This window comes from Ostrea edulis, chromosome 8 (genome assembly GCF_947568905.1).
Source record: "Ostrea edulis chromosome 8, xbOstEdul1.1, whole genome shotgun sequence".
Taxonomy (NCBI): domain Eukaryota; kingdom Metazoa; phylum Mollusca; class Bivalvia; order Ostreida; family Ostreidae; genus Ostrea; species Ostrea edulis.
The window spans coordinates 19,996,320-20,023,609 of NC_079171.1; the positions used below are offsets into that span (position 1 = coordinate 19,996,320).

General features: G+C 35.5%; 1 protein-coding gene across 1 annotated transcript; it reads right to left on the reverse strand.

Moving 5' to 3' along the window:
• LOC125662690 (corticotropin-releasing factor-binding protein-like) lies at positions 1-26,114 on the reverse strand. Its single transcript, XM_048894999.2, has 8 exons — positions 25,752-26,114; positions 14,540-14,600; positions 11,539-11,693; positions 9,292-9,499; positions 5,467-5,642; positions 4,614-4,725; positions 1,115-1,279; positions 1-164 (listed from the first exon to the last, which is right to left on the reverse strand). The coding sequence occupies exons 1-7, from the start codon at positions 25,839-25,841 to the stop codon at positions 1,134-1,136; spliced, it is 948 nt and encodes a 315-aa protein (XP_048750956.2). The 5' UTR covers positions 25,842-26,114; the 3' UTR covers positions 1-164; positions 1,115-1,133.
• Positions 26,115-27,290: the final 1,176 nt, after the last annotated feature.

The following is a 27,290-nucleotide window of genomic DNA, read 5'->3' on the forward strand; positions in this document are numbered from 1 at the left end:
GAACATTTCTAATAGTTTATTTCACCATTTTGTGTTGTAGAAATATTACAAATACATCGGGCACAATTGATATGAATGTTAGATTCGAAGTTTGTATAATAACGTTGAGCTTCCGGTCCGACGCGCGCATTGGAGTCCTGACTTCATCTTGAACACAAATGGCACTGAAAATAGAAAATTGCGATCATATGCAATTCATATTGTGTATTGTAGAAAGCAATATCCTATCTCCATATAGCAGCATGCAGAACTCGCAACCGTCAGTGTATATAGTAACAAATAACTCACACCAGTGAGTTCTAGCTATACATGTATAGAGTAACAGGTAACTCGGTGGTCTAGAGGTAGAGTGTTCGCCCCGCGTGCAGAAGGCCGGGGTTCGAATCCCATCCATGACAGACCTAAGTCGTTAAAACAAGTAGTGACAGTTTCATCGTCAAACGCTCGGCATCAGGTATGATTGTCACGGGTTCTCGGATATAATCTTAAAAACGGATATCCCGTGTCACAGGCTAAAAAAAACCCCTCACTGTTCAATGGCCGTAAGCGACGAACATAGGCCAAAATTTGAAGCCCTTCACCAGTCTTGGTGACGTCTCCATACGAGTGAAAAATTCTCGAGAGGGACGTTAAACAATAACCAATCAATTAATCACAATCGTTATTGCTACCTATATGTAACAGACATCGTACATGATTTATACGATATAACAATGGAAGGCGTTAGTCATACTCCGATATAGTAAAACTAACTACACGATTACGTAGTTCTACTATAAAACCTGTTACTCATAATCCTATAGGAAATCAGTTCCCCGGTTGAATTTACTACCCTTACATGCGTGCACATGTATATGTGTATCCGGTCAAAGGCATTGTATATGACGTCACAGTGGATATGTATTTTTATAACCTACATGTAGCAATGTTAAAATTATTATGATCAAAAGAAACCAGTAGAAATTATACAATTCTATACAATTTTAGCTATAACTACACTCAGTCTTACCTATAACTTGTAGGCATAGCTACACAGTGCACAATTCTATACAATTTTAGCTATAACTACACTCAGTCTTACCTATAACTTGTAGATAACTACACTCAGTCTTACCTATAACTTGTAGACATAGCTACACAATGCACTTGTTAGGGTCCTCTCTGCCTATTTCGTCTTCTGATAAATTTGAGTACAAAAAGGTGACGGAGTTGAAGTACTGTCCACTGGAGACTAGTCTGACCACGGAATGCTGACATCCAATGATCACCTCAGACTCTCCTGAAATATACCGGAAGTGTTACAGTCGTATAACAGGTGTTGTAATTAGATCATTTGAATTTGATAACAAATGTTTCAACCTTTTCTCGCCCTTGTCAGACTGACTAAAAGTCAAGATATTATAAGCTTCCAAAATCATTTTGTTATGCATTTCTCATAAGGTAAAGAATTCTTTGTCCTTCGTCAATAGGAAATTTAAGATCAAGATCAAAACTTTCCGGATGAACAGCATCGTTTTATATTCTTTAAGTACTTTGAAATCATATTTAGACCGATGATCCAGATCGTGTGTTTGGATACGTCGATTAACATTTGTTACAATCATCCTTCGATGAGCAAAAAGTTGGACTAAATTGTATAGATAGTCTTTAAAGTAGCTCATTCTTCAATATATATGCTACGCAAAATAAGGGGGTCAGTGTGCTTCAGCAATATAGTACAGATCCGTTCTCGAGTCAAACAAAACAGCTGTTGTCCGAGGACACAGTCTATAACTATTTGTTATACACCTTCATTTTTTAAATGTTGTTTTTACGAGATGCACATGGTTTGTTGACTTCGAATTTTTAACAAGATAGGGTAATTGCGTACGTTTATCAACGTATCCACTAGTTTAAAAGAAAACAGTTCGTAAACTGTTGACCGTTCAATAGACCATGAGTGTGAGGATTGGTTAAACAGTTAAAGGGAAAGGCAACTCAAAAGATTTTTACATGATAAATGATAGGATTAATCATATGATAAAGATTTGTCATACAATTCTGTTCATATATGGCCTAGATATGCTTCAGTACTAATTTGAAAACGTCAAAAATTTAAACTCCCGCGATCTATAGAGGTTGCCATGATGTGTAACTCTTTTGTATTGAAGACCACAAAAATCAATAATTTTGACGTCACACCGTCTGTTCCGGTTTTGATGACATTCTAAGATCATCCACATGTGCTTGGGTTCAGCCCCCCCCCCCCCCCCCCGCCCCCCTCCGAATAAGCTACATGAGTTGATTTAATTATTTTTTTTATTGAAAATATTTCTAATGCATGTCAACAACGTCTTGCATACCCATATATTCCTTAAAAAAGTCCTTAAAAAAAATGCCCTCACTGGTTCTTATAACAGAACTTATAATAACCAGTGGCCTAGGGTATTATTTTTCTAAAAATGGCTTATTTTGAATTATTTTGGACTTTATGGGTATGCAAGACGTTGTTGACATGCATTAGAAATATTTTCAACATGTAGCTTATTCGGAGGGGGGGGGGGGGGGTGAACCCAAGCACCCGGCCTGCGATATCATCAAATATGTGCATGTGGTAGATCTTACGAATAAATAGGTTGATGCCTTTCTGGCAAGCAGTTAATTACACTAATGCGAAGGGAATATGTAAAAAAAAAAGGTTATTTTTCGAAATTCCCGATTTAACCAAGTCATTTGAAAAGAAAAGACTATGTAAACTGTGGATCCATTATTTGCGTAATGACAAGTTGAGGTTCGAGACATTTGTATGAAGAACGTGTACCGTCTGCCTGGTCTTCGACTCGACTGAACGTCTTCTTTTCTCAAGAACGGGCTCAAATCTATACGGCTCCAAACTTAACTGTTCGTGACTTGTCATGTTTACAGTGCTGCTGATGAAATAAAAGGGAATAGACAGTGTGACGTCATAAATTAAACTCCAATGGCCACTCTCTTAGCGGCGGGTAATTTAAAATACATGATAGATTAATATTGATTTAATTGTTAAGCAAGGATTTTTGTTGTTAAAGACTGTCAATTACGATATCAGTAAGTGGTACTTTATTCATAAAAGCAACTATGTGGTTAGGGTTGCCTTTCCCTTTAAAATGTTGGTTCTAAATTGTATTAGTTTTATATAGGAAAGAAAATGAAGGTGTATAACAATGAACAATATTAATAATCTTGTTCCGTATACATTTCGACATATCTACACCTATAATACATAGACAATTCAGAATAAAACTGTTCAAACTGTAATATTCTGAAAATAAGACTTTTTATGAAAAGGGTCCTCTGTAGCCTCGTAAACTTTGAGAACAACTGTTCTTCATGGTATTCTCTCTGATCTAACAGGACTTTACATCACTTTAAGGAAAGCTATTTTCATGGTATTTTCTCTAGTGTAACGGTTTTACATCACTTTAAGGAAAGCTATTTTCATGGTATTTTCTCTAATCTAACACAGTTTCACATAAGTTATCTATGATGTGGACAGTCAGTTGGGGTACATGACGTGAAAGCTGCTACAATCTCTCAGGTTTGCTTTTTTTATTATTATTATTTTAAATTTTGCAAACTTCATACTTTCCAATAACCAGTGCAGAGTTTCGGAAAACGTTATGTCATTCTTATGTTCTGATAACACAGATAGGAAGTTTGTCCAAGTCTGCATTCGACATTTTCTGAAAAGCGCACTGCGGGAAAATAATAATTTGACGTCAGAATACTGAAAATGGCGTTGTCATATATGTATCGTATCTATGATGCAAGTATTCCATATTGAATTTAGAATTAGGTCATTGGGAATAACAACTGAGTTTTATCGGCATTTTTGCACACAGCACGTACACTTGAAGCATAAACACGACTGTAATTCTGCGGACCAAATATAACCCGTGTCATACACAGTTCTTTGATGTAATTTGCATTGGTATTTCCTTAACAGAAAACAATATAACAGTATGCTGTGTAAGTTTTAAAAGAAGCTTGATTTTACATGTTAATTTTACACACACTTTGCAGAAGCATCCCCTTGACTTTGCGATATACTTCTTTAAAATTGAGAGTTGTAACAATAAAAAGTCGCTAACATAAGAGACAGACATTCTATACGTCAATGCATTGTCTGCCCTGAGATTAAGATGACAATGCATTGTCTGCCCTGAGATTAAGGGGGACTTGGTAATCTGTATGCTGTGAAACGTTATGAAACAGAATACCATGAGCGAATCCAATATTTTTTTCGGGGAGGTGGAGTTCAAACTTTTGGCAAAGAACTTATACCTTCCCTTTGCGAAATATTTCTCAAAACTTAGATTTTGTTTCAGCAATTAACATTTTCTAGCATCAGTAACAGATATTCTAGATGTCTCTGTCTGTAACTAACATTCTCTGGCATCAGTAACAGATATTCTAGATGTCGTTGTCGGTCTGGTGATTAAGGAGGACACATGATGAATGAGTTACTCATATCAGGATATTACACAAAGAAAACTAATGAAATGAATTATATTTATATTCATTTTCAAACCTTCATTAGTCCAAAGACTTTATTTATGCTGGGAAATACAGAAATGCTGAGGTTGATGTCTTACCAACATTGGACGCCATGCCGCAGTACCGGGCTCGCACATTGAGATCTCCCACCTCAAACCCATTCCCTCCTGCTACCTCCACGTGATCATCGGTTCCGTGAAAGTTGTGACACTAAAAACCAGGCAGACCGTGTAAATTACATATAATGTAACCACTGTATACAGTCTGAGCTCAAATGAACCACAACATATTCAAAGATTCCACAGCAAATTTAAAAAAAAAAAAATAAATAAATATTTGACTTCTTCTTGATTTGATAACATTCCGTATATTAAATAGAATGAATACTGCATATAACCGTGAGTAACGATGGGAACAATACTCACATCAATCTAGATATTGTCTATCCAAAATAGAAAACTCCTAAATGGTAGCCCCCCCCCCCCCCTCTCCCCCCCCCCCTCTACTTACGGTTTATATCAACATAATACGTCAGGACCGGTGGAGAAAGCGCATATGAATCTTGATAAACATAGTTGGTTGTCGTTGTTATGGAAATATTCTAATTACCGTTGATCGTATGACATATTACACTCTATTTACCTTTGATCGTATGATATATTACACTCTATTTGTCTTTGATTGTATGATATATTACACTCTATTTACCGTTGATCGTATGATATATTACACTCTATTTACCGTTGATCGTATGATATATTACACTCTATTTACCGTTGATCGTATGATATATTACACTCTATTTGCCTTTGATCGTATGATATATTACACTCTATTTACCTTTGACCTTAGAAACGTTTCAGTTTTGATCATATGGGATATTTAGATTACATTTGATAGTATCGAATATTGTATTAACATAAGGTTGATCTTATGGTGTATCTTAATTACCTTTGATCTTAAACCATATTCCGCCTCCTCTCTCTTGTTGTATCCACTCACACCTACATCCACCGACAAAAGCTGGATCCGCTCCGGGTAAATGATAGACACAGAACAGTTCCGCCGGAGACCATAATTTTTCACGGTGTACAGTCCTTTCTTAAACATGCTGACTATGTTACAAGCTGTAATACAACATTTCAAAATTAGGTGTAATAGCTGTTTCATATGGTATTTTACAGTCTATGTAATTAATATACAATATGAGATGAGTCTCTGTACATAATGTTCACGATATAAATGTATAAACGAGGTTATCAAAAATATACGTAGACTTTCGTTTTAACCTTTTTCACTTCACGTTATATCATGTACAAATTTTATATACATACGTGTACATGTATTTCAACCATAAATCTAACGATGTCATAACACTTAAAATCTAACAATATCATAACACTTAAAATCTAACAATATCATAACACTTAAAATCTAACAATATCATAACCCTTAAAATCATCAGTGTAGCCCGATATGTATTATTTCAAGAATTATTTGAAATAAAATACAGCAAAACATTTGGGCACGGCGCATGTCAAAATTTAAATTTTCAAAAACACATTTAATTAATTACTTAGCGCTTTTCGCCTTGTAGTTCGGCTCTTCAGAGTGTAACATGTTTTACAAAAAGAGTACAATGTACTTGTTATGACATTGTAATTAAGACGTCGTGTTATATATATATATATATATATATATATATATATATATATATATATATAGATCGAGCGGTCTAGCGCGCTGGTTACATGCTGCTAGGAGATTTGGTTCCGCAGGTCGTGAGTTCAACCCCGGGTAGGGGCGGAAGTGGATATCCACATAAAGTGAAATTTTATATATATATATATATATATATATATATATATATATATATATATATATATAGATATATATATATCGTTGTATACAGTGTCCGTGGTACATATGTACGTAGTTTTACACAGTGTCTATATAATTATCAGCATTGCGTAAATTAAGGAATAGTCTCTATCAGATATTTACGTGGCACAGCACGGAGAAGACGATTTAGATATCTGATAGCCGATGTTTACTGTAGTAGTAACTCACACTGATATCAGATTACCTCTTTCACGATATCAAGTTTTCACCTCCTATCAGGTGTCTCTTGCTTCTGTATACATGTATGTACAATGCCAACGTTAAAAAAACACCTTAACAGTATCGGATTTTGTTGCTGACCTGAAGAGAGCAGTACCTCCTTAATGCTTCATATTCTAAGAATTACGTAAATGTCCGTTTTACCGGTAAAGGTTAACTTCTAAGAATTGCGTAATTTATGTCCGTTTTACCGTACTGGTAAAGGTTAATTTCTCTGTTCACACGAGATGTGGAGAATAAGGCGAAATCAATAAGCATTGAAATATTTATTCAAAACGTATTCCATTCATACAATAAATGAGCTCTGCATTTTGCAATACTTTTAGAAAACATATCGATTTGTCTTATCTCATTTCTTTTCCGAAGCGTATTCCATATGAGAACGTGTGTATAATTGATTAATAATGCTAAATATCCATATGAGAACGTGTGTATAATTCATTAATAATGCTAAATATCCATATGAAAACGTGTGTATAATTGATTAATAATGCTAAATATCCATATGTGAACGTGTGTATAATTAATTAATAATGCTAAATATCCATATGTGAACGTGTGTATATTCTGATTAATAATGCTAAATATCCATATGAGAACGTGTGTATATTCTGATTAATAATGCTAAATATCCATATGAGAACGTGTGTATTCTGATTAATAATGCTAAATATCCATATGAGAACGTGTGTATATTCTGATTAATAATGCTAAATATCCATATGAGAACGTGTGTATATTCTGATTAATAATGCTAAATATCCATATGAGAACGTGTGTATATTCTTATTAATAATGCTAAATATCCATATGAGAACGTGTGTATATTCTTATTAATAATGCGAAATATCCATATGAGAACGTGTGTATATTCTGATTAATAATGCGAAATATCCATATGAGAACGTGTGTATATTCTGATTAATAATGCTAAATATCCATATGAGAACGTGTGTATATTCTGATTAATAATGCGAAATATCCATATGAGAACGTGTGTATAATTGATTAATAATGCGAAATATCCATATGAGAACGTGTGTATAATTGATTAATAATGCGAAATATCCATATGAGAACGTATGTATAATTGATTAATAATGCTAAATGTCCGTATATTGTTTTCTTGATCTATTTTATTTTTGGGAAGTTATTTTATGATATGTTCGATATTGCTAACATGATGTGGTAGTATTAGGTACATGTATACGATCTCCCTATGACCGTGTAGTTCTGGCTAGTGCTTAACCCTTTATCTGAATCAATACACCACTGGCCTGTCAAGTCAGAGATCTTGGGTTCAATTCTCAGGAGAGGCATATACAATATACAATTATGAGTTACAGCCCAGTGTTCTGCTTACTGCACGTGTCAAATAGAGTTCTCAGCGCTAACCTGTCTGTACATAAAAATCCTGTCAACGTCTTTAAACTAGAAAAACTGAAATATGTTTAGCTATGTAATAAAGGATTCAATGAACTTGTATGAGTGATTATTGACACTTTCTACGTGTAAAAAATTGTTAACAATCCTACGAAATTTAACACGGTCACCCAATATGCGATTATTATATAGCTATTATGTTTTAATAATAAAGTGTTCCTAAACTCTAAAGAATTTTAGCGTGCAATGTTTGGACCGTTAGACTATTGAAAGTCAAATTTTCATGAACTAATAAGATTCACACCGAATCGTTCCGATTACAAGATGATGTCATTGTACTCTATCTGTAAACAAAGATGACCGATCAACGTTTCGATATTTTGTGTATTAAGTATTATTTCATTTTTGCGATATTTCCACCCTGATTTATAATAAGGATTATTCATGAATTGAAACATTTCGCTAACATTGATTGGTGTATTTGGATGAGAGTTGAAAACGTGCGTAACTGATAATGCACGCATTCACTTCTATTCCTGTAATTCCCAATATAAAACACATGAAACAAAGTTTAGCTGTATGATAAATGACTTATTAAACTTATATTAGTGAATATTAGCACGGTATAAAAAATTCGCTCGTAAGTTCGCGAAATTTGAAACCCAACTTGGCCGAATTGAATATTTGACATTAAAATTTTTAAGTTCAATAATCCTATAAGTTTAATAACTACTTTTCATCCAAGTAAAACTTTTCTCACTTTTATGAATAAAATGTTTATCAATAAGGAAAACAACATAGCTTCTCAAAAAATAGTTTCATTTTCCAAATAATTTCGGACTCTGATTCGCTTGTTTGAGTTTCTTGAGATTTGATTGTGACGTATATGGTCCTTCTGATGTCGCGTTCTTATTGAAGATTGCAAGAGGAATGCTAGCGCGATTTCGCGGATATGGGATATGATTTTTATTTCAGGAAAATAATATTTACATTACCAAGTCACATGATCGAATAAACCTATCAGATTAGTTGTTTCATAAGATTTTATACATGTGACGCTTAATACATGTAACGGGTTTTAGAGTTGGCATCGCTCTACACAGTGTGATCGCGAATCATTTTCAAACCCCATAAGATATCTTCCTCTGAACACATACCAACTGGATTGACACCGGTTCCAGTATGATTGGGAATTAAATTCGCATTTCAAAGAGCGTATTTTTTTTTGTGAACTGGGCGCTTGCGCAGACAAAACATTTTCTATTTACTTACGCTGTGGATTTTTCAGGAATCGTGCTCTGACAGTGAAGCCTTCGCCTGGCATGCCTATGAGATGCTGAATGAGCGCCACGTTCTGAGAGGACACGTACGATTTTGTAGGCCTCTGGCCACATAAGTTATGTAACCGCTCATCTAAAGCGGTGGGGTGGTCTTGTGGGGAAGGGAAATATTGATGATTCATTTCCCAGCCATCTACAACCTGTTGAAAATATGAATATCCTGTTACTTACATTTCCTGATTTTGGCTTCTTAGTAATTCAATTTTAATATTACTTAAACTGTGAAATTAGATTGGGATATTGTACAATTACGAAATGAAAAGTGTGATGTTGTGAGTGTGATGTTGTGAGTGTGATGTTGTGAGTGTGAGTGTGATGTTGTGAGTGTGATGTTGTGAGTGTGAGTGTGATGTTGTGAGTGTGATGTTGTGAGTGTGATGTTGTGAGTGTGATATTGTGAGTGTGATGTTGTGAGTGTGATGTTGTGAGTGTGATATTGTGAGTGTGATGTTGTGAGTGTGATGTTGTGAGTGTGATATTGTGAGGGTGATATTGTGAGTGTGATGTTGTGAGTGTGAGTGTGATGTTGTGAGTGTGATATTGTGAGTGTGATATTGTGAGTGTGATGTTGTGAGTGTGATGTTGTGAGTGTGATATTGTGAGGGTGATGTTGTGAGTGTGATGTTGTGAGGGTGATGTTGTGAGTGTGATGTTGTGAGTGTGATGTTGTGAGTGTGATGTTGTGAGTGTGATATTGTGAGGGTGATATTGTGAGTGTGATGTTGTGAGTGTGATGTTGTGAGTGTGAGTGTGATGTTGTGAGTGTGATATTGTGAGTGTGATGTTGTGAGTGTGATGTTGTGAGTGTGATGTTGTGAGTGTGATGGTGTGATGTTGTGAGTGTGATGTTGTGAGTGTGATGTTGTGAGTGTGAGTGTGATGTTGTGAGTGTGATGTTGTGAGTGTGATATTGTGAGTGTGATGTTGTGAGTGTGATATTGTGAGTGTGATGTTGTGAGTGTGATGTTGTGAGTGTGAATGTGATGTTGTGAGTGTGATGTTGTGAGTGTGATGTTGTGAGTGTGGTGTTGTGAGTGTGATGTTGTGAGGGTGATGTTGTGAGGGTGATGTTGTGAGTGTGATGTTGTGAGGGTGATGTTGTGAGTGTGATGTTGTGAGTGTGATGTTGTGAGTGTGATATTGTGAGTGTGATATTGTGAGGGTGATATTGTGAGGGTGATATTGTGAGTGTGATGTTGTGAGTGTGAGTGTGATGTTGTGAGTGTGATATTGTGAGTGTGATGTTGTGAGTGTGAGTGTGATGTTGTGAGTGTGATGTTGTGAGTGTGATGTTGTGAGTTGAAATGAAAAGTGTGATATTGTGAGTTGAGTGGACGATTTCAGTTTGAGAATGTCTTTTTAAAAATCATGTTTATTTCACTGTGTATAGATTTTATAAATGTTTGAGAATGTTTTACTAGGCTGAAGAAAAACTTATTTTAAACTAATGTAATGGTTGATTTATTGGTTTATTCAAATTTATCACAGTTCGGTTTCATGCTGATACCGTTGTACGTATCCAATCTGACGAGAAACTGATGACCCTGTTGCTATTCATTTCTATACAGATTCTCATAGTATTGACGATTATTCTATAATAGGAATTAAAAAACTTTACAAAGATGACATTCATCGTCGTTTTAGAGAAAATTTATGTAAGAAAAAATTGAATATACTTATGTACCATTGGGAATAAACAAAAGGGAACATTTTTGTCTTTAATAATTAATGTCTTGTATGCAAAGAACGAGTTATATTAACTGATTTTAATAATATTGATGTATTTACGATTAACTACTTACTGTAATATTTCTTGTTTGTATTCACTTAGGCCAGAAGTTAACTGCTTTGTAAACAAACATTTCTAAAATTTTGCTAAATAACTACCAGATATTTAATTGTACGCACAGTCATATTTTAGGATGTGTCCACGAGGTCGGGTGAGTATTAATCATTCTGTTATTAAACTTTACCTTTTTCAAATGTTTTTCGCTCAATATCAACTTTGACATTACGTTTCAATTGTAAAGTAATTACTGTGACGTCATAGTACTTTTTGTGTATTATGTCTGAAGAGGCATTAAAGCCGAAAGCGCTAACAGTGAAATATTATTCGAGTTTTGTGTTTCCTGACTTTTATTATTGGAATAGAATCTTTACATTTTAATATTAATATTACCACAGATAATCCAGTTTGGCAGTTTATGTTGAAGTGGGTGAACTCGAGCTCTACCAGGCTCTCTGGTGGGGCGATGAAGTAGACGCCACAAACATTCAGGGACCCATCAGACTTGTACGTGAATGTCCCTTCTTCTGACGCCATATAGATGCAGTCTACAAATAGAAGATTTTGATACAATGTACCTATATAACATTTCAACTGAAGCTGAAATGGCAAATATTCTGCAGGTATGGTCTATATTCTTACTAATTAAGGAGGAATAGCACATCCTCATAATGGCTGACTTCCTTTGGTAATTTCAATGACACAATGCATGTACCTAATCGCCTAGCCGGGTAGCTCAGCTGCTGATCCTGCATTCTAGTCTAGCAGGGCTTTTAATTTATTTTCATATTACTCTCTACTAAACATGGCTTGTTTCACTTAATGAGGTGAAGTTGAAACTTCTCAATGAAAAAATATATTGTACATATCCTCCACTTTCAATCAATATCAGATTTCTCTGGTGTGTTACTCAGGCACTAACGATGAAACATTGAGATATATTGTCAAGGTTTACTGAACTCAGATTCTAACGAGTACACACCGAGAGAGATCCACATTGCGAGAGGGAGGGGGGGGGGGGGCTTAATTGCAAATAATTACAAACAAATACAGGGAAATGGCGTGCCCGACAAATGTCCTCTTTAATGTTTAGGAGTACGTGTAGTGTGAGCTGAGATTAAATATGACCACGATTAAACATCATGGATATCTTTATTCAGCTGATGGAATAGTTTATTTAATATCATTTTAGTAGACCATTCGAACGCCACCTTCTCATAAACACGACTGATAGAAATGAAAGCTCTAACAAATAGATTAAAAGGTTAGCGCCATCTGGTGTTGCATGTAGGATGATCACGCCATGGAACACAAAGCTCGATATACTTATTTGTGTAACATCCCCGGGGAGCGTATTCACGTATTGTAAATACAACTTATAACATCCCCGGGGAGCGTATTCACGTATTGTAAATACAACTTATAACATCCCCGGGGAGCGTATTCACGTATTGTAAATACAACTTATAACATCCCCGGGGAGCGTATTCACGTATTGTAAATACAACTTATAACATCCCCGGGGAGCGTATTCACGTATTGTAAATACAACTTATAACATCCCCGGGGAGCGTATTCACGTATTGTAAATACAACTTATAACATCCCCGGGGAGCGTATTCACGTATTGTAAACAAGGGTACACCAAAAGTGGACATCTAATGATTTCCGACTTCTCATGTTTACCTTCTAATGAAGGAAATTGTATGAATTTGATACATGTATCTTCGTTTCATAACCAATTCTGTTATTTCGGTTATCCTGATGTTCATTGTGCTTATAAGACACCTCCGGGCGCGCCAGGTTCCACAGGGCCCCCATGAATTTGTAGTTTCCAAATAGCAAAACACGGAACTCTGAGAAACGTTTGGACTTGACCAGTCCTTTCCTAGGACGACTCAAATTAACTCTTATTTTGTATTGCTTATAGGAGTTATGAGATTGATCACTGTTCGTTATCTTCACCTTTCACACTGCATAAATTTGATAAATTTCATTTCTAACGGATCTGTATATGCTACTTTTAATTAAATCTTCAGATGTATCATTGATGTAAAAAATAAAGCTTCTGAATGATGAACAAAATGTTATTAGAAGAATTGGCATTGATATGAGATGGACATATCTGAAGATTTCACCTTTGTCTTGTCTGTTGATGTGAGAGGTTCTACCTTTGTCTAGTTTATTGATGTTGGGAATTAACAAAAATACCATTGGATCTTACTGGGTCTCAGTGGAGAATTAACAAAAATACCATTGGATCTTACTGGGTCTCAGTGGAGAATTAACAAAAATACCATTGGACCTTACTGGGTCTCAATAGAGAATTAACCAAAACATCATTGGACCTTACTGAGTCTCAATAGAGAATTAACCAAAACATCATTGGACCTTACTGGGTCTCAATAGAGAATTAACCAAAACATCATTGGACCTTACTGGGTCTCAATAGAGAATTAACAAAAACATCATTGGATCTTACTGGGTCTCAGTGGAGAATTAACAAAAACATCATTGGACCTTACTGGGTCTCAATAGAGAATTAACAAAATCATCATTGGATCTTACTGGGTCTCAGTGGAGAATTAACAAAAACATCATTGGATCTTACTGGGTCTTAGTGGAGAATTAACAAAAACATCATTGGATCTTACTGGGTCTCAGTGGAGAATGAACAAAAACATCATTGGATCTTACTGGGTCTCAGTAGAGAATGAACAAAAATACCATTGGACCTTACTGGGTCTCAGTGGAGAATTAACAAAAACATCATTGGATCTTACTGGGTCTCAATAGAGAATTAACCAAAACATCATTGGACCTTACTGGGTCTCAATAGAGAATTAACAAAAACATCATTGGATCTTACTGGGTCTCAATAGAGAATTAACAAAAACATCATTGGATCTTACTGGGTCTCAGTAGAGAATTAACAAAAACATCATTGGATATTACTGGGTCTCAGTGGAGAATTAACAAAAACATCATTGGATATTACTGGGTCTCAGTGGAGAATTAACAAAAACATCATTGGATTTTATTGGGTCTCAATAGAGAATTAACTGCTTAATTGTTGCGGGAATATCACATATACAAATTGGAGTGTAGTTTTCTAATGAAGAACTAGCTATATATGTTCATTCTTTGTTTCTCAACCGATAAAAAATGAAATAAAATAACCACTGCAAGTAATGTCACTATTGTGGTATTCAGACTGGGAAAGAAGCAAACCCGAATTTATAGAATTATAAAGGGATTTCCGCCTTAATGAAGTTGACCAATAAGGAAATTGTTCCGGGTTTTATGTTTAGGTTAAATTCTTTACCCTCCTAGCAATCAAATGGACTTGTTGAAGATTTCCTAATTTTCATTAACAGAAATAAGATGTGCTTACCAATTACACCATCGGATCTACGTGATCGTCTGTTCAGTAAATCGGATTTATTTAGAGATCTCTGAAAAAGAAGAAGAGAAAGTGATATTCATTGGATTAGTATTAACAAAATGACAATACCAAGTTCCTTATTCATGACAAGGAGAAATTGAATTTTTATCAGTGGCCTCCAATTTCTGTTCTAACAATTGGCCCGTCGATACGAAGATCAGTTCTGCGTTAAATAGTTTACATGCTTCCGGTTCCCAATGGATAGATAAGCCGGTGTGACGTTATGGAATTGATGAAATAATTATATTAATTGTTGGTGAATAAGGCTTAATTCCAGTCCCAAGGAGCGTGGTGATGTGAATCAATTCAATATCAACGTAACCGTTCATTTAATGCATTGTGAGAATAGACTTCCTGTCCTACTGTCATCAATAGCATAGAATTTACACCGACAGTAAATTATATCAGTTTTGTCTTTTTAAGACTCATTGATCTTCCATAACTGTGTGGATTTCAAATCATCTCGATATGGAGAGTTTGTTTCTTCCAAAGTCTATAATTCCTATAAATGGTTTCAATTTATCGATTAGATTTATCCCTGATATAGCACTTTAACCATTTATACATAAACAGTTCGTAATCGAATCGAGACGGTGACCCCATTAATAAAACTGTGATAAACTGCACACATACATAACGAAGACATGAATTGCTGAGTTAGGCCTCGTATTTAAAAAAACAAAAACATTATTTATATGTGTAAAGGAATCGGGGGAGGGAGGGGGTCATGGGGCTCACCAACATTTTGGATCAAAAAGAAAAATCACAATGGAAAATCGGTGAATATATCCAAATGTATGTTCCAGCTCCTCTGCCCATCCTCCCTTCTCCCCTTCCCCTATCCCCCTCCTCCCTTCTCCCCTTCCCCTCTCCTTCCTTCTCCCCTATCCCCCTCCTCCCTTCTCCCGTGCGCCCTCTCCTCCCTGATAACCTCTTTAAAATAACAAACTACCCGTGCGATTGTCACGCACTTTCAATTTGAGCTATTTGAGAACAAGTTAAGGTGGGTGATTTTTAAGCGTGGGAGGGGTTATCACAGGGACACCGGGGAGTGTATGAGGACTGAACATACCATTAATTCGAAAAAGCTGTTTTCCCACATTACACATGCCTCACGGGTATTTTTGTTTTCTTTTATAATTCATGTGCGTACATTTTATTATATTCATTCTAATCTGAGTTTGAGGCGGAGACAAATTGATGTGCAGACTTACAAATCGAGACTTGAGAAGTGTGGGGAGCTCGGACAGATCCAGCATTACAAACTTCTCACTATCATGAAGACTGCACAATTCTTTCATCTTCATTCAAATTCATTTAATTCAGCATCATGTGATTTTCATGTATCAATCAATATTGGATCTTAAATGCACACAAAAACTGGCAAAATGAAAATTGTTTTTTAAAATACAATTTCGAAAGCTGAAGAGCTTCATAGGTGATAATTGTAAATATAAAGTGAAATTATACCGTGAAATTCTATGAGAACCATCCTTTCGTTTTGTTAGAACCTGGTAATTGAAATTATACAGTGAAATTCCATGAGAACCTGGAATCCTTCCATGGTTTTGTCTCTAGAGCGTCAAGAAGGAATGTGCTTGTACTCATGCAATAGGGATTTTAAGGAGGTCCCAGATCAGCTGCCAGTGTTCACTAATAATGTAGAATTGTTTAAGAACCCGCCATTTCTATCAGCGGAATAAATGATTCTGTAACTATGGGGACCGGTTCTCGGTGTGCTCTTATACATCATTACTATGACCTATGATTTTCCAGTTACACATTTTCTTAGCTTTTCATTACTTTTACCATGGGACATCAGCTGTCAAAGTATCCGTCATTCATACTGCAATACAAAATCATGAGAAAGGACAGAAATTCACAGGACAAAAAGTCACAATGAGGAATTTTGATCAGATAGGGTAAAAAGTTACAAGACTCTCTCTCTCTCTCTCTCTCTCTCTCTCTCTCTCTCTCTCTGGACGATGAAACCTGTTTAGTGAGGACGTCCTCACAATGTCTAGAAGAGAATACATGGATATGTTATTGTAAAGGCAAAAATGTACTGTTTTATGTATAGCTACGAGTATAGAGACACCTATAAAAGTTTATCTAATACTCTCTTTCGAATTGTGAAAACATGGTTTTGAGAGAGAATATTTGTGAGAACATGTCCCCACACCACTTGTCCTCACTAATCTAATATTTTGTATCTACCTCTTTCACATGCTGTGGGTCACATTTATAGGGACGTAATTGTGAGGACAGAATTTTGTCCTCATAGTGTACTTTCTGTCCTCACAACTTCTGTCAAATGGTTGAATTTGTTCCCACTATACAAGTTTCCTCTCTCTCTCTCTCTCTCTCTCTCTCTCTCTCTCTCTCTCTCTCTCTCTCTCTCTCTTTCAGCATTACCGCACAATCGATTAATTTTGTAAAATCATCACGAGAATGAGTTGGTGTCAAATGACAAGACTTTTGGCAAAGATGGAATGTTGTTTTATTGCTATCATATTGAATTCCCAAGACATTACTAAGTAGTTCTTTTTTTCTCACGACAAAATAGTCATTGACTTGTAACACGTATTCTGCAATACCGCCTTACGGAGATCGCAGCCACCTTTCAATTTCTCGTCATTTTCCCAAGATTCTAATGCATTTATTACTTTAATTTATTTCTAATTAAATGCCATTAAATCAGATGTTTGGTTTACATCATTATAATATATCACTTAGCATGCGGAAGCACACTTTAAAAATTCCTGCGTGAATATTCAAGTTTTATATGCATCCTAGTATAATTCGGAACCGGTCGTCTTCTATTTTGTTTGATTTATATATCTCTCTCTGTATATATACGTAATATATATATATATTTGGGGGTAGGCATCAGGAAATTTTGCCATTTACTGACTTGGGGAGTCGATTAGACGACATTTGAGGATTGCAATGTACCTATACTGTCTTGGAGGGTGGGGGTTAGATGAAATTTTAAGTTTACCGATACGCTTGAGCAAGGGATGAAGCGCAATCAAGCGTGAACATAAGACGGTGGTTTTACTGACGAGACAGAAGACTGTTTTTGCTGGTGAAACAGAAGACGACGTTTTTACTGATAAGACAAAAGACGATGTTTTATTGATGAAACAGAAAACGAGGTTTTTATTGATGAAACAGAAGACAATGTTACTGATGAGACACAAGACTATGTTTTACTGATGAGAGAGAAGACGATGTTTTACTTATGAGATAGAGGACGATGTTTTTACTGATGAGGTAGTAGACGATGTTTTTACTGATGAGACAGAAGACGATGTTTTATTGATGAAACAGAAAACGATGTTTTTATTGATGAGACAGAAGACAATGTTTTTACTGATGAGACAGAAGATGATTTTTTACTGATGAGACACAAGACGAAGTTTTTACTGATGAGAGAGAAAAAGATGTTTTACTTATGAGACAGAAGATGATGTTTTTACTGATGAGGTGGTAGATGATGTTTTTACTGTTGAGACAGAAGACGATGTTTTACTGATGAGACAGAATTTAATTGACGAGATCCGAGGAAGGGTCATTGGGATCTCGATCTAATGGACCCCCGACACTGTACCTAATTTTGGGTGTAAATTCTTTGGCACGCACATTAGGAAAGGTCTGTTATACCCAACATTCACGATGATTTATTATTGTAAAGTTCTGATAATTCCCCTTTAAAGTTTTCTTACAGTTCAAAACTTTATGATTGATAGCGTAGAATGCATGCCCCCTCACTCTTTTATTATGGCAAATGTTTTATGTGACAATATGCATGTCTGAATGTGTCGATTTGTCTGCACATAACGTATGACATTTCCTGTGTACATACAATATACAAGTTCATATCTCACTCCGTTTTCCATTATGCCGTGTTTGTGGAAAACTTAATACAAGTTACTTCTAACATATATATGTTTTAGAAGATACCACCTTAATGTAAATTGTCTTTGTTGTATTAATTATCACTCATTTTCAGAATCTTTATCGGCTCTTTGTATATATTACCTTTCATGTTCAAAGCCCTGAGAGTCGGATTAATATAAGCTCTTTGGCTTGTTTCCTTAGCTCTCTCAATGTGTATTTGTATATCTACTGATGTCTATATGATACACTGTAATAACGAATAGCGTTTTTAAAACACTTCCGTGTTGCTTTTTAATTTCAGACTACCCGATAGAAACGTATATTGAGCGATGGGAATGTTGATAGCCAGATTCAATGGCGCTTCCTCTACTTCCTGTGTAAGCCGATAGCACTAATCCTGTGTTCTGTGTGTGTAACGACCAGCGACCCTTCAGACGCGGGACACGGCAGGTAATCGTAAACAACATCTGCTCGGATTAGACTACGAGTACTTCACCGATGACCGAACGGCATTTGCCTAAGTGACCATTAACACTCCCGCCGTCGTAGTTCGTAACCTTGTTGGTGTGGTCACCCTATCATTTGAACATTCACGCAAACATGTGATTCACACGATATTTGTTATCTTTTCGGTCATATTCTGATAAGAAGGTCTTTGAAGTCTGTATGTAGTACCCTGGCACTGGTCAGTAACTCAAAGTCTCGATCATTTACACGTATGTAGTACAGTGCAGGGTTTCTTTGGCAGACAAATAACGTAAAAATAAACTGAATGTATTAAACAGTTTATTTACATATATTTAGATCTATATTACAAATCGCATTTCCCTCTACGAACCAACCATTTTCAGTGCGCGACACAATCCGTTCATATTGGCTATAAACGGATTATGAACTAGTTTAAAGCATGCGACTGAAAGAACATATAATGATTTTAAAAAAATACATGTGTTACAAAGATCTCGCAAGTCACACCTCGGATTAAGATTATGAACTTACGTGGATTATCATCCCAATCTTGCGGTCTCCTACCTCCAAAATATAGTTCACCGTACAATGTTGATAAAAGGCAGGGTGAGACGAAGTGTGACGTCATGTCTATGTGTTGACGTACGTCACAATAACTACTGTGACAGAGGCTAGTAGTTCGTTTTATGCAACAAAATAGAAGCAATGTAAACAAACGGTGTTTTGGTAAATGAATATGAATATAAGAATATATAGCGCGATTCACAGTATTTTTCTCAAATCCAAATCCGTTCATATTGACCATGAACAGCTCAAAAGTGCTGTTCATTTCTTTTAAAAGTACATTCTTAATCAAGAAGCAGTCTGTAAACATACCAAATATTGCAAATACCCATCCTTGAAAAATCAAATTGCCGGAGATTTTGATATCATTAAAACGAATCTATCAATATTTCCCAATGTTACTTTTGCTAGGATGTTCTGGTTTTCGTTGTTTGTGTCTTTGTTTATTGACATCTAGGATGTTCTGGTTTTCGTTGTTTGTGTCTTTGTTTATTGACATCTATGAATGTCGAAGATATATTTCGCGGTTTTCGCGCCGCATCAAAACCGTTGAACAGTTTATGAACATCGGTTTTCTTTACCTTTAAGCCCTGGTGCCTAAAATTAAACTTGTGATTCTGATCATACTGTTAAGCCTATTGGTCGTGAAATTCGGGGATCCTTTAGTTAACACTCAAACAGAACGTTTCCGTAATAATTGAATCAACTTGTGTATTCTCTAAAGCTTTGTGTGAACAACTACATGGAAAGACGTTCTCGGAGTCCGTGAGATAAGTGCTAAGTTTGTAGATGTGGCACAGGGGACAATTCCTGTAGGTTTTGTTATAATTTCACACAAATTTAACTATCAGAAAATCAAAACGAATCAGCTCCACTGTTGCGAGCACCACACAATGTAGATAGGTTTCATTTGGAAAATGAGAAACCATCTTGGTATGGAAGTGTAAATATTCTATTGAAATAATTTCCAGTATTGGTGAATTTCCTCACTCTTCTATTACAGTGTAAAACACATTTACGGGTTCGTTTTTTGGATAATTTGTATAAAAAAAGAAAAACGAGTTTCTGTCGTCAACTGGAAAACTGAGAGACGCTTTAATTTTTGGTTTTGAACACTATTTGACAATTATAAATAATTTTCTTTTAGAGCAAAACACTTACTAGATTTAGATTTTTTTGCACACAAGCTTAGAAATGAAACGGACAGATACTGGAACATCTCGCGGAGGTTGAGAACTTGCATGAATTGTTCACGTACATTGCAGTTGAAGATGAAATACATTTTCTTTTTGATTGTCCAAAATACATACCTGAAAGAATTATCTTTATTCCATTATCACCTACATATGGAGTTTATATCTCTCAACTGATTCGATACACAAGAGCTTGTTCTGCGTATGATCAGTTTTTAAATCGAGGCAGGCTATTGACAAACAATGTGGTGTTACAGGGATTTCAATAGTCTCGTTTAAAGTCAGCATTTTGCCAATTCTATCATGTTCATTACAATGATCCAGTTTGCCAATATATAAATATTGCATGTATTTGAGGGTAACATTGAAAATTTTCACCCCGAGAAAACCATTGTCAACCGAGGCGTAGCCGAGGTTGACAATGGTTTCTCGAGGGGTGAAAATTTCAATGTTACCCTCAAATACATGCAATATTTGTTTTATTATACTGAATGTTATGTAAACTGGAAAGCAGAAAAACTTATGTCTGTTGACATTTGATCAATCACTGTCGTGCGATATTTCGTATTTCGATGCGGGTACTCGCGTTTATTACAAACGCTCAAACGACGTCGTCTAGCAATCTACGGCGAACCGTACGCGCATAAATTTGACGCATGTGATAATTTTTTATAATATCACCCGTTGTCAAGTACTGTTACCCGTTGCTAGATACTATCACCCTGGGTCGCGTGTTTTCTGTTTTCAGAGGGTAACAATATGTTTTTTCAAATGCTTCTCGACCAATCAGGTTCGAGTATTTTACATGAAAGTATAATAATACAACCTATCATTGAGTCAAATGCTGTCTGACGTGTATCATACCGATTGTTAGGCCGTTCTTGGCACACTGATTTTGACTACGGATTACTCTGTTTACCTGATCAAGAATAGGGATCACGGCGGTTGTAACCGGTCAACAGGGGATGCTTACTCCTCCCAGGCACCTAATCCAACCTCTGGTATGTCCAGAGTTTCGTGTTTCCCAACCCTTTATTTTGTATTCCTTATAGGACTTATGAGATTGATCATTGTTCGTTCTTCTAAGATAATTGTCAAATTTTGAAATGTGTTTAATAATTTAATGAACTTGCTTGGCTTTTGAATTATGAAGACTATGGATATTGATTTTATTATACCTCAGTGTTAGAATTCTATGCAACGCGTAATCTGATTGGTCTAGAGGGTCACATGCCAGGGATAACAAAACTTCATATATCCCTCTCAAACATCATATTTCCCTATCATATTTACCCCTTGGGCAGCCTCGTGCATTTTCCATAAATTTAACGTCAAGGTAGACGAATGGATTGTGACGTCACAATAAGTCCGAGTCATTCTAATTTCATAGTTCGTAAGGCACAAAATACGCGGGTCTCTGATACACAGTTGAATGCATGGTTTTGGTTGATACAAAAACAAGCAAGTAAATTGGCATTCAAGGAGAATGGAAATACAAAAACTGGTTGTCATATCACGTATTTCGTTGTTTGTACCTTCTGCCGTAATACGTTGATGGCGCGGTGTTACCGTTAGGACGATCTCAGCTATATAGATGAGCGGACTCCAATTTCAAATGCACTTTTGAGTCTTGCTTTGTTTCGGTATAATAAACAATTTATTGCATGAATGTTCGGGAGATATGAAGATTTATTCACCCAAGAAAAATCATATTCCCCTCGGGCGTTGCCTTCGGGGAATATGATTTTTCTTGGGTGAATAAATCTTCATATCTCCCTCACTATCATACAATAAATATATACTATCCTACGTCAGATGTTGAGTTCGTTATGTGTAGATACATGCACGTTATTGCCAATTTCTATGTCAACTATCCCATGTATATTTTACATGGTTATATTGGTGTATTCATATATGTGTGTGTGAATGCTAATTGCATTAAGCACGAGTACACTCCCCTGATGTCAGATTTCCGTTATTCCATACATTGACTCATATTTCAATCATATCATGAACACAAAGGAAACCTAGTTTTCGTATAAAAAGAAAAGGTATGACTTGATCTAAATATTGTCGTAACCCTAAAATATCGATTTAATCAAAAGTAGAGCAATGTTAATGTCTTGCTGAGTTTTGCTGTGTTTCTTTAAACACGTGTGTATTTTAAGCGTTTTCTAGTTGTTACATGTGTTTAACATTACCTATACAGACACACATGTAGTTTACACACCATATAATCATGCAATATCATATCATGTGTGTGTGTGACCATGACACAAGCTGAACAATGGAGTTCATTATGTGTAACCTGTGTAATGCATATATATACATGTATGTGTAATCATAATTGTTATACCTATAAGGCCCTAATTTTGATATAAATTTTATTCTATGCTATTAAATTTGATGACAGAGTTACTTGTCGGCTTTCCCTGAATCGTCGTCATTATCTGTAAATATAATTATGTAGTCTCCATTCTTGAGAATTGTGACATGTAATCAAATGTCATTTAAAGGTACACGTACTAATAATATTTTTTGGTTAATATATTAATGATGGCGATATACAATAACCTGTGCAGCGTAAATTATTTGATTTAATCCCATATGAAAAGAAGAAGATGAGAGGAAGAGGTCAAATTTGACTAGATTCACTCTCGGACATGTTCGGTTGGCAATGTGTATGCATTGCAGACACCTTCTTCCTACGCGTTCAGAAATATAACAATGGCGTCGGTATGTTTTGAGATCGAGTTCATGGACTGTAAATATAATATTTAGGGACGTTTCAAACTAAATTCATTATGCTAGATCAAGTATGTGTAAAACACTAAAGAGTAGTTAGATATGTACCAACCCAAGTATTGCTGGGAAAATAACATTAATACATGTATGTAATAAGATAGTCACGTGGTAGGTGTATGTTCATAAGACAGTCACATGGTACATGTATGTTAATAAGACAGTCACATGGTGCGTGTATGTTAATAAGACAGTCACGTGGTCAGCACTCGGCTCGTTTCAGGAAAAAAGTGTTTAAAAAAGAATCTATTTTCATTTATATCTCTACAGCCGTAGTTTGATATCTTTATCAAATTCTAACATAAAAATTCGAGCATAGTACATGTATATAACTTTAAAGAAGCGATGTTGAAGTACTATATAGTAATTCATAAAAATTAACCTTAATAATATCTGCACGTTGTATGATGAAATGCGACGTGCATGTAAAGCGCTGGACGTTTCTTCTTTATTCATCACACGTACGTCAGAGGAACTAGGTGTTCGGATCATTTTCTTCTCTGTTATCATCTACCAAACACTTACAGAGAACACCTCCAACTTAGTAAAGTATCACTATAACTATCTAATGAAATCCGGGAATCCCAAACAGGATCAGCCTCCGGATCGCGCAGCTGCATAAACAAGTGAAGATGTACCCTTAAGATTTATAAGATCTGTTTGATATTTATGAAATTATAAGTACATTACAAGTTAAGGATGGACATTTACAACCACTGTGTATTCTGCTTAATTTCTATTGAAATCCATTGCTTGTCATTTGCAACTATGAAGAACACATTTTATTCCAAGCTAGTTATAGATCCGGTTTTTAGTGTCGTATATATACATTACACGAACTACTTTTTATCTAGCAACAAATAACCAACAGATATACAAAGCAGTGTGTAGTGACATGTAGATCAAATTGAATAAATAAAAATAGTGTTTCTTGTTTACGCGTTTAAAGCTTGTCTTTCTTGGACTCATTCCCTTCGCCATCGTTTTAGTGTGGAAATCATTGAAAAATATGGAGACCAGTCAAGGTTAGGTGATTTCCAGCTGTTACGTGTAAATAATTTGCAGGTACATGTATATAATATCTGTATTTTACGTACTTGAAAGTATTTCTATTAACATGTACGGAAAACTAGATGATGAAATGTCTTTCTTTGATCTGTTACTCGAGAGATGAAGTTTGCAAACATTGCAGAAAAGAATTTCATAACCCGCGGTTATTCTGCAATGCTTGCGACCTTCATCTCCCGTTTAATAAAATAAAGAGAGTGTTTTGTTATTAAGATAACACATCAGCACATCGATAGTCAGCTTGTAAGAAGGGCATGTAAAATCATGAAAATTCAGTAGATTGAAGGGAAATAAAAGCTTTAAGAAAACCCATATATATTACTAGCAACTAAAGAGAAGAAATGTTTAGAATTTAATTGCTTATTCTCTTTATATACTAGGTTTGCTACTGTGCTTTGAATATCCTGATCATTGATTGCAACACATGAATGAATGGCGATGCACTTGGATTTATCGAGATTATCAAAATATTCATGAAGGTCAGTATATATAGTAAACCATATAGTAAAACTTCACTTGAACGTAAATATACGATATAAACCTGATAGTAAAACCGCACGTGAACGTAAATATACAATATAAACCTGATAGTAAAACCGCACGTGAACGTAAATATACAATATAAACCAGATAGTAAAACCGCACGTGAACGTAAATATACAATATAAACCAGATAATAAAACCGCACGTGAACGTAAATATACAATATAAACCAGATAGTAAAACCGCACGTGAACGTAAATATACAATATAAACCAGATAGTAAAACCTTAGCTGAACTTGACATTGTAAACCGGAGTCAAACTATATGACTCAACTTGATTATACATTGTCAAGCAATCAAACACCAATTCGTATGTCTAAGGTATATTGAACCGCAAATTAGCAAGTAGGTTCTGATGTTCAGCTATTAATTTTATCATATTTTGTTTTACTATAGAGTACCTGTAATTATTTTCTACACATTTAATCGACGTAGTGTTTGTTTTCGTTCTTTATATGGGTAATCGTTGATGTGAGGAAATTTAAAATTTAAATCTGGAATGGTATGAAACAAGAGAAAAGGCTATGATCCTAATGCGTATAATTCTAAATCCAATTCGGTAAAAAATAGGTATTATCAACGTTATTTTTTTTTATAGATTTATTATCAAGTGACTTACCTTGTGGAAAGGAAATGGAAGGGATAGGACAAGAGAAAGACGGGCGATCCAAATCAACAGAAGCGTGGGTCTCATAGCGAAGAAACGCATACTGTACAAGCTGTGTCAGTAAATTAAACGATAGTCTAATGAAGTGTAAGTACCGCGCACCCAAACACTCTCTGTCTCCGCAGTGCCATCAATAAAGCTAAGGTTTTATAAACCTCTACATGCGCGAGAATTGGTCATCTTACGAGATCTGTCGAGATATTGGACAGAAGGATGATTGACGTGATCGGATTTCAAAAGGTGATAGTGTGTTATTGGCAACCATTATAATTTGTCGATCAGACTCCACAGTATACCCCTGGAATTAGATCTCGGTATCACCGGAATGTTTTTGGTCTTTTTGTGGAATGAAGTAAGAAAACAGATTACATACGCCATTCCACAGCTTAACCCCAGGTTATGCTGATTCATTGTGAAATTCATACCCAGCATGTTTATTGGATTGCACAATATCGGAAAAGAGATTCATGAGCAGCAACGCTTACCTGAGTCATTTTTTCTCGGAAACGAGACCCTTCTCTTTGGAATTTAACAGTGACCCAGAAGTAAGGATAACTATAGGTTCATAGGACAATAATATCCATGATATCTAAATGCCTGTATGTTAATTTGATAAACTGAATTGTGTTGCTGTTGGAAAGACGGAAAAATACCCCCAGAAATAATCTTTGGATCTCTATTGAACTCATACAAAATTTCACCCATACTACATATTGGCTCAAGTATTTGATGTCACAAAACATTTTTTGTTTTGTTTTGTTTTCAAAGCATCTACACCTGTGCAGATCACCAAAATATCCGACTTCTGTCGATTTTCGCCTATAATTAATAAAAAATATCGAAAGTTGACTCCTTGATTTAAGAACTATAAAAAATGTGAGTTTGATGATATCGTTCAAAAACACGTGTTGCAAAACATGCATAATTATCAAGCACGTGTTAAACGATTCTTCAAACTTTTACGCAATTCCAATATAGCTCTTATCATATCGACCAATGAGAGAAGAATATATAAGCTCTTATAATATCGACCAATTAGAAAAGAGTTCTGAAGCCTAATCTATTATTATCAATGCCCGTCCCTTTTTAGAGCAAAACGATATTGGATAGAGTTTCAAGACCAGACTTAATCTATGTTATTTTTCTGACGTCAAGCGGGTTTCCCTAATGGCCATAGAAACTTGAAAATTGTTTTTCCAAATGGAATAGTCTTTTATCATTCTGTAAAACTTTATATTGCTTCCTTTACTTAGTTGATGGAGATAGATGAGAGGAATGGGTAAACAGGACATGAGGATGCAAGTCAGGCTGTTGTATGGTGTACATAACATGTGTTCTTATGATATTTGAAAAATATTTTCCCATATAGAAATCTTTAAATTCCTAATGGGACCGAACCGTGACCCCGCTAATTGAATCTACACTACCTTAGGACGCATGCTTGATTGTTCATTTCAAAAATTGCACCATTGTGTTTTTGAGAATATTTAT

Excerpts from the sequence above, each read along its gene's own strand:
- LOC125662690 (XM_048894999.2), bottom strand. The coding sequence starts at position 25,841 with ATGCGTTTCTTCGCTATGAGACCCACGCTTCTGTTGATTTGGATCGCC. Across the intron at positions 11,694-14,539 it reads TAGATCCGATGGTGTAATTG|ACTGCATCTATATGGCGTCA; the intron begins GTAAGCACATCT and ends TTCTATTTGTAG. Across the intron at positions 1,280-4,613 it reads CGGCATGGCGTCCAATGTTG|GAGAGTCTGAGGTGATCATT; the intron begins GTAAGACATCAA and ends GGTATATTTCAG.